The sequence below is a fragment of the Notothenia rossii genome (genome assembly GCF_949606895.1).
Source record: "Notothenia rossii genome assembly, chromosome: 7".
NCBI classification, from domain to species: Eukaryota; Metazoa; Chordata; class Actinopteri; order Perciformes; family Nototheniidae; genus Notothenia; species Notothenia rossii.
In genome coordinates, this window is record NC_136905.1 from 43,352,402 (window position 1) to 43,361,626 (window position 9,225).

Consider the following 9,225-nt stretch of genomic DNA (forward strand, 5'->3'; position numbering starts at 1 on the left):
AATTATTTGAGGTGGAGATTTAAAAAGCGGAAATCAGTGGCCATGACTTTCTGTATGACTATAGACAGTTATGCCTTGGGTTGCAAAAAGTCAAGTCACAATCATAAAATGTATATTCAGCTTTGTATAAAATAAAGATCTCCTCGTATCTTCAGTAAACATGTGTGTTTCTGTATGTCTAATTGTAAAGAAGGCTTCATGCTTGATGTAACCCTTGTATGGTGTTCGGGTCTGTGGGACCCGTTTATTATTTTTCTAAAGAAAATTGATAATTTATTTTCTCTAATTCACTCAATGGCCTTATGTCTCCCTTGCAAAAGAGATCAATGATCTCAATGGGATTTCACCTGGATAAATAAAGGATTTGAATTGAATTTTCTGTGAAGAACAGATATCAGAACACATTTTCAGTGACCACCCACTGTAACCCCCCCTACACATTTATATTACAAACAGGGTGTTCGGATCCACAAGACCCACGAACACTGGCTGAATAACAGAAATATGAACACAAGAGTTAAGGTCAAACTTAAATATGTTTACTAAATGTTGTAAGATATATAAATAAAGAATAAATGAACACATCCAAAGTACAGAAAAAAGAAGAAGAAAAAAAGACACTATTCCTTCCTAACAAGTTCCTCGAAGAGCTTGAGGAATTTGGCGGAGGCTTCCTCCGAGGCTGCCTGCTGGCGGTTGAAGCGGTCCTCCTCCTTGTCCGCCTCTGCCTCCAGGAACTGCAGCAAAGCGCTTTTTCTTTTTTTTCGGGGAGGGGGACCGGCAGAGGTGGATGGCTCAACACACTCCTGGCTGTCCGAGCCAGACTCTGTGGCCTCCTCATCCTCCACTGTGGCCTGGCTCTGGACAGCCTCAGTGGATGTTGAGCCACTGCCAGAAGCCACAGCAGCAGTGGCCGAGTCCATCAGGGTGGGAGGGTCGATGGATGGCCTCCCACCGATGGCCTCATGGATGGCCGTAAAATACGGATCTATTATGTTCCCAATCCAGGAAAATATCACTCACTCCCAGGCTTTCTTGGCAGTGTGCCTTCGGCTAGTAAAAAGGTTATCGTTCTCGACCCTCACTTTGATGAGGGTCAGAGTGTCTTGCTCTGTCCCTGTGAAAAGACAAAGTAAAAGGTGTAGCTTAAAACTGTTGGAAGATTTACAGACTGTAATGAGCGATGGATTCTAGTGTACAACATAGCCCAAACCAAATGATGGTGCTGAATGCTAAACAAAGTTCTGGTTGATTTAACACTCTTACAAAAAAATCAACGTTTGCACTTTTAAACATCATGGCATGCTGTACCAGGATTGGGTGTAGTTAAAATGTGGATAAAAACATAAAGAATATCAGGTGAAATGTCAATAAGGAATGCGGTTAGAGGGCTCTAATTGCATACAGACGGGCGGAGTTGGATCGCGCATTTCACTTCTTAAATAACTAATGCAACGTATCATTATCAACACTTACATTTGTGCATTGCTCCCGCCATGGTTTTGAAATGATTCCAGCGGTGTGTCACGCCTATTTTATACCCAACGTTCCCGGAAATACATCCGCGAAGGAGCCGCGAAGGACCGTGGAGGACCCATCAGTGTATCCTCGGTTATAGCTCCTCCAGAGAGCCTCCTTGACGCTCGATCCTCGGTCCTCGAAGTGCATTTAGAGAAATGAGATGTCCTTCAACATGGCGCGCTGAAATTCATTTCCGGGTCACGACCGGAGGACAGAGGAGTCGAGGAGTCTAGGAGGGGGATTTGATGAAATGAGAAAGGGCCTCTCTCTCTCTGCCTGCTGGTATGCTCTACACGGCTGGGAGTAATCTCCAATCAACCACACCTGCAACCTGCTCGTCAGCCACACTATGAAAGCCTGCAGCCTGCACTCATTCCCTGCCAGATTGTTGCCGTGAACGGTTTGTTGCGTGCTGCTCTAGCTTTTTACCAGTATATTCTTTGACAACTTTGCCTGCTTTTGCCTCACAATGATTTTTGTGTCTCTCCAAGGAGGAATCCAAGGCCTTCCACTCTCCCAAGACCAGCCAGGCCTCTCTACCCACCCTGGAACAACTGTTTCCCACTGCCGCCATAACCAACCTCCACTCCCAGCTCCCCTTTTCTAATAAATAAATGTTACTTTCACCAGCTGATTCCGTGTCATCCTTTTACATGTGTTAATAGTCAAATTCCAATAGTTAAGTAAACTATCATAATCATCCTAATGACCACAGTGGTCAGTCCACTTACCCAGGAATTTTGAGTTGAACAATTACAGGAATATTATGTCTTTATGTTCAAATAATGTGAACATATTTTAGTAAATGGTTACCATAGAACATTTCCATAATTTATTTAACATAAACCATGTTATCCTTCTCTAAAATAATAACATTCTGGCAACATAAAAAATCTAACTTGCAGCTGAAAATGTTTTAAGAACAGTAGGGCATAATTTTCTAACAATGTTATCAAAAACATTTTAAGAATGTTTTTAGAGAACGTTATCCTACCTTTCAGAAGAACATTCTGGGAACCAAAATAAAAGCTTCTGGCGAAAACGTTTTAAGAACAGTAGGGCATAATGTTCTAACAATGTTATCAAAAACATTTTAAGAATGTTTTTAGAGAACGTTATCCTACCTTTCAGAAGAACATTCAGGGAACCAAAATAAAAGCTTCTGCTGAAAACGTTTTAAGAATAGTAGGGCATAATGTTCTAACAATGTTTTCAAAAACATTTTAAGAAGGTTATCACCAGAAATGTAAGAATGTTTTTAGAGAGCGTTATCCTACCTTTCAGAAGAACATTCTGGGAACCAAACAAAAACTTCCCGCTGAAAACGTTTTAAGAATAGGAGGGCATAATGTTCTAACAATGTTATCACCAAACATTTTAAGAATGTTTTTAGAGAACGTTATCCTACCTTTCAGAAGAACGTTCTGGGAACCAAACAAAAACTTCCCGCTGAAAACCTTCCTAGAACAATGACTGTAACATTCTCAGAATGTTTTTAGAACCAAAAATGTCTAGCTGGGGATACCTCAAACACTGCATATAATTCCACAATTTGTAAGCTCCACTTTTTAAGACTTGGGTTTCACTTTTTTCTTTAATCAACACTAAAGAGTAATAAACGATATCTGTGATGTTGTCCCTTCTTGCAATTTTCTCAGGATATCCGCCAGATTCTCACAGGCTCAACTGAAGGCAAGCTGATCCTGGGGAGCCTTGATGAGGATGTGATCATCCCTTCGCAAAGAAAGTGCCTTGTCCATATTTTGGTGTGTCATGGAGAAGTTTGGAGAGAGGTAATTAAAAATAGTGGGGTTTTTTTCTTGTTTTTGCTGAATGTTATGTTAGTTTGAAAAAGGTATATGAATCTTCTTTCAAGGGGAAAAGATAAGACGGGACACTACTTTCAAGTCTGACATTTACCTAGATCACCAACATAAACATGCACATCACATGTACCAAAACACACGTTCAGTAGTGTTGTTAATTTATTAGGATCCCTATTAGCTGCATAATATGCTACAGCCCATTATACTGGGGTGCAACACATGTTTTAGAAATACTTAAGATCTAATTTGACTCTGCTGGTAATTAGTTTTTCTGTGTTTGCAGTCCTACCAGTGAGACAAAAAAGGCCTTGGCTGCAGCTCTGATTCATGGGTTTCCCTCCTTGAAGGACGAGTCGGACTCAAGCAGTGGCTTCGTAAGTAATTACCATTTTATTGAGGAATTGATGCTAAAACAGTCAGTTGAACACAATATAACTCATCTCCCAGCACCAGAGTACTGGACTTCTGTGCTGTTTGATGCCCGGTGTTGTCAGACAGACATACAGACAAACCGTGTTCTAGATGTCTCAGCCACATGTTGTCGCCACGTTATCAAAATGTGCCTCATCTCTATTCACCAAAGACTTTCATTTATTGACAGGAATACTGGTTCACCGCAGGACGGAACCGCCGCCCAGCCACTGATTCCTCGAAGAGAGGCTTCGGAACGTCAGAAAGAGGACGAGAAAACCGGCCAGGTCACAGAGCACGTAGCAGACACCACCACAAAGTAGTGAAGCTGGCACTCGTAGGACATTCATACCAGGTAATCGTTGGAACTGAATAATTTGTTTAAGTAATACAGACATATAATTTTGAGATTGTTAATATCCTTATGTGTACTTTTATAGAATGTACCATATCGGAAGAAAGAACCATACAGTGTAAAGAATGGCTGCAACACAATTCACAGCCCCTCAACGAGGTGGAGCAATACATGCAGGATACAGCAGTGTACAGGTCAGTAGGAATGCACTGATGACACTAGCTGCAGCACTCATTCAGTGTCATTTTGCCTATGCATGCACCTCATGGTACTGTAGCACCTCAAGTCATTCAAATCTGAACTACAGACTTCTCAAAACAAACTACTACTAGACCTCTCACACCTATGACCTAACCCCTGCTCATTATGATGCTATAGTGGGATGGCTCAGGGTAGGACAGAGGACAGAGTACAGCAACTTGCAATGGGCCTGGTTTTCAAGGGACCAGTGCCATGTACCTGTCAAAATAAAAGGGCACAACACCAGTGGGAGCTCCATTACTCTTGCCCCCCCCCCCCCCCCCCCATAATCGGCACAAACATGGGGATGAATGCATTTTTACTATTATGCTACCAAAATGTGGAACACCCTACCACCAGCCATCAAGAAAGTGCAACTCCTTACCCTCCAAAACTGCAATACAAGAGCACCTGTCTGCAACTGCTGCCATAAAAGAGCACCTGTCTGCAACTGCCCTCAGGGCTTTTTGTGTTATCCTTTTAACATTCTTGTACTGCTGTACTTTCTGCAAAGTATCAAACAGGGCCAAGTCTTTAAGGGAAAACGAGTGGGACATTCAGGGGATCCGCCAAGAGTTTCCACATCTATTCACTCCAGGCATGGTAAGTTAGGAAGGAGTATATGTTTACATATGATTTGGATGCATTGTTTATAACAATCTTTTATCAGTATGTCAGCTGCCACATTGAATTTTCTTTTTCTATTTTTCATTTAGATTGCACAGGACTTTCAGATCCTACGTCGAGAGGCTGCGCCTAAGCTCTTTGAAACCTGGCTACCTTTGTTTAAAGACAAGATCCTGCAGCTGGCGAGACGGGAAGGGAAACTTATCTCGTCGCTTGATTGATTAAAACCCGGTAATACATTGTTATATTGTACAGCAGACTTTATTTTGCTACTAAATGACCAATTCGCAGATATGCCATGCCACATATTGATACCTATACAATTGTCTTCCTTCAGATTGTTTGGGGGAACTTGCTCTGAGCCAGTTACCATGCTTCAACCAACTGTCTACAGGGTTGGCCGAAAAGTGTTCCGGTACACTATCGAGGAGTCTAAGTTGGCCTTCATCGATCATAAGCCTGTAAGTCCTTCTGCATATCTAAAGGGAAATGTTATTCTTTTAATCACTTGAACCCAGCATCCATATTCTTGAGGGGGTGGCGGGGACATTAGCCAAAAATGGCTGCTAGATCGGCTATTTTTGGCGAAGAGATTTGGTGAAGATGGAAAACAGTGGTCTAAAGTACAGATCCAACCCAGGTCCAGTTTAAGTGGTTAAGAATGTGCCTGACTGCCTGTTATTCCTGGGCTCAAGAATAATTCAGAACATTGTTTCTGAATATGTGTAGCAGGTATATAAATATACAGGAATGCATTCCACCAATAATCCCTCACGTTTTATTTTATTGTTCCAATATTATTTATTGTCACTTTTATTTTGGTATGTTTACTACAAAAGACCGTTTTGGGAGCTAATGCTTTTATTTTGAAGTCTTCACTTTCGGCAGTGACGTCATCTACTTGCGTTGCACCCTCTCTCACTCAGTTGTTTGTATGGCAGACTGAGGTGAGGAGAGTTTGTCATGTGCTCTTTGTAGATTTATGTTCTAAATGATGTTTACAGTGTTTATATAATCTTAAACTGTGAAACAAGGTTATAATATCATTCCATGGTGCTAATGTGTTGCTGTGTAGTTGTTTTGCAGAAGTTTGAGTGTTTTAGCAAACTTTTAGTTAAGTGTACTGTTTAGCCGCACTTGTGAGGACTCACACACAGCACCTGCAGCATGTTTAATGGCGTCTTTTCCCCACCACAGACTGGTGTGTTGCAGACGTCCATGTTTATTAATGCTGCTGCATTATTGTGTTTACTTCATGCAGGTATGTTTGTTGCTCCCATGTTTTGGTCTATTGTGTTTTGTACTATGTGTTTATTTTATTGTTTTATTTACATGTCTAAAAATACTAATTAGCCGGTGGTGTATACATTTCCAGTGTAACTGTAATTGTACAGTGTATTGTGATCTATTGTGACAGATTTGATATCTGAATGTTTTATAAGGACTAGTCTCTCAGTTGTTTGTATGGCAGACTGAGACTGGTGTGTTGCAGACGTCCATGTTTATTAATGCTGCTGCATTATTGTGTTTACTTCATGCAGAGGAATAAATACGCCACAGTTTTCGGTTAAAGACAACAACCGAATCTCCTTGTCCATCAAACACGCACAACACAACGCAGAGTCGTAGCAAGGGTCTGCTGAGAAGTAGGCCCAGACCGGCTACATATGCATTCTATCAGCCACTGCCAAATCTTGCTTACTCTTTGCTTTTCCACAATCTTTTACTTTGTTTGATCTATCTTGTCTTTTGTTCTTTATTTCTTTCTCAGGTTGGAACAAACTTGGTTGAGTACCTCCATGAGGCGAAGGTGTCAAGACCTTACCCATATGTCCTGTCCCTGGGAAACGATATTTGGCACACCTCTCAGGCGTTCGTTATTCTTGATGGGGAGGCGTTAGAACAAAACACATTGCTTCAGGCAGTAGATGTCTGTTTCAAGGCATTCTATATCTTTGACATCAATTACACAAAGCAGTGTGAAGCTGTATGGAAATTCCTCCAAAATGCAGTGTACGAAATCAAGGGAGGAGAGGAGTCAAAACCTGCTACGTCCTTGTGTGCAGCAATACTTGCTTGCAAGTAGACTTGTGGTCTTGATCCTTTTCTTTTCTTCTGCTGGTCCTCCTGTTCTATTCTCTCTCTTCTGCTGCTTGGCTCAGAGTAGGGTTCTATCTGGTTAAATCAAATATTGCTGGATTTGTGAAGTGTGTTCATGTTCATAATACTATATTGTGGACTTTCTTCTGCTGCTCTTTGGCTCAGAGTAGAGTTATATTATATCTGGTCAAATCAAATGGTGTGTGTGTGTGTGTGTGTGTGTGTGTGTGTGTGTGTGTGTGTGTGTGTGTGTGTGTGTGTGTGTGTGTGTGTGTGTGTGTGTGTGTGTGTGTGTGTGTGTGTGTGTGTGTGTGTGTGTGTGTGTGTGTGTGTGTGTGTGTGTGTGTGTGTGTGTGTGTGTGTGTGTGTGTGTGTGTGTGTGTGTGTGTGTGTGTGTGTGTGTGTGTGTGTGTGTGTGTGTGTGTGTGTGTGTGTGTGTGTTGTTCAAAATACTACCTCATGCTCAAAGTATTTTATGAGCAAGTTGTGTGCTGAGTTAAAAGAGCTAAATGGTGGAAGCATAAATTGTTAAAATGTTTATTTTCACATCTTAGTTTCCTGTAGTTCGGATCACCAAAAGGAGCAGTACATTTTTGTGATCATGTTGGAGGATTTTCTTTGTAACGTTTACAAAGCCAGTATATGAACCAGTAATTTGCTATGGCTGGCTGGCATATTTGCTGTTTTTCATCATGGTTGGTGACAAATTTGTCTGACACAAACATGCCCTTTAGATGCTGCTTTGGTTAGGGCGAGTACTAGATGCACATTTTTATTAATTGCTTTTGTAAGGAAAAAAAGGGAATATGTGGTGTGGGTGGGATACCCTTATTGGGAATTTCAAGCCTTTTTGGGAGTACCCTATTCTACAAATGTCTTCTGAACAGTTTTCTGAAAAAACGTATGTTTCTATTAGTGGTTCTCAAACCAGAAGCAAAGATTTTGAGATTTAGAAATGGCAGATCTACAAGCTCATAGCGTGGCACAAAGTGACGTGCTATGAGCTTGTAGATCTGCTAGGATGCTGTTAGGATGTGTTTGTTCTAATGTGTGTTATGTACAGTACAGCCTGTAAACAACACACAATAGAACAAATGCATCCTCGCAAATCAGCAAGCTCATAGCATGTCACTTCGTGCCACACTATGAGCTTAGATCTGCTAATGTGTGTTGTTTACAGGCTGCAGTGGCGAGCCGTGACTTTTATACCTAGGCCCTCTGACCCCCACCCCTTCCCTAGTTATGACGTCACAGCATATACTTCAGCGGAATATCAAAACAACGGCCCGGGGTGCAAAACGCATCATGAAAGCGACCCTCTACCACACAAAACAACACCTATAAATAACCCTATTTGTGTTTTTTGAAATTGAAAAGGATATTGCATTGCGTTTGTTACTTTCGTCGCAGTTGTATGTCTGAAGTGTAATTTGGCATGCTTTTATTTTGAAGGCGAGTTAACGCTACTGACAGGAAGTTATTGTTGCTATGGAAACAAGAAAAGTTTCACAGCGGGCGGAACTTGTCATAAAGTCCGCGATAATAACACCCACCCATTTAGAGGGAAGATACGATTGGTCAATTGTACTGTCATTTGACATTACTCTCTCGTTCAGTTACTATAGCTGTGAATTCATAGCTGGACCGCCTGACGTCCAACAGCTCCTCTCTTCACAGTAACTCGCAGAGACGAGCTTCTTTCATTTAGCCCTTCACATTCCAACTGAATAGGCAGATTAGAAGGATTTATTTCTTTGGAAATGTTATTTTGAATACAATTAAATCAATTTATTTTGGTAAAACTAATGAAAAAAAAATATAAAAAAATATTTTAAATATTTTTTTTTTTAAAATGTTTTCAAATATTGTTTTGTAGAATATCTTAGGCCCTCACAGAGGGCCTAGAGGGCCCTGACGGCTCGCCACTGACAGGCTGTACTGTACATGCATAAATGTTAAGTTTTGTTTAAAGAAAGTTTGGCACTTTATTGTGAACTGAATCTTTTGCACTTTATTGAACTGTGAATTGTTATAAAAATAAAATGAATATTTTTCTAAGATTCCAACATTGTTTAAAAGCGTTTATTGCATATTATATTATTTGCATGACCAAATATAGGATGTATTTTAAAGGGTTTGTAATTT

At 40.8% G+C, this 9,225-nt stretch overlaps 1 protein-coding gene across 1 annotated transcript; it reads right to left on the bottom strand.

Moving 5' to 3' along the window:
- Positions 1-568: 568 nt before the first annotated feature.
- Positions 569-1,669, bottom strand: LOC307013399 (uncharacterized protein). Its single transcript, XM_079640791.1, has 2 exons — positions 1,477-1,669; positions 569-1,117 (listed from the first exon to the last, which is right to left on the bottom strand). Exon 2 carries the CDS (start codon positions 921-923, stop codon positions 621-623), a length of 303 nt encoding a protein of 100 aa, XP_079496917.1. The 5' UTR covers positions 924-1,117; positions 1,477-1,669; the 3' UTR covers positions 569-620.
- Between the last annotated feature and the right edge of the window lie 7,556 nt (positions 1,670-9,225).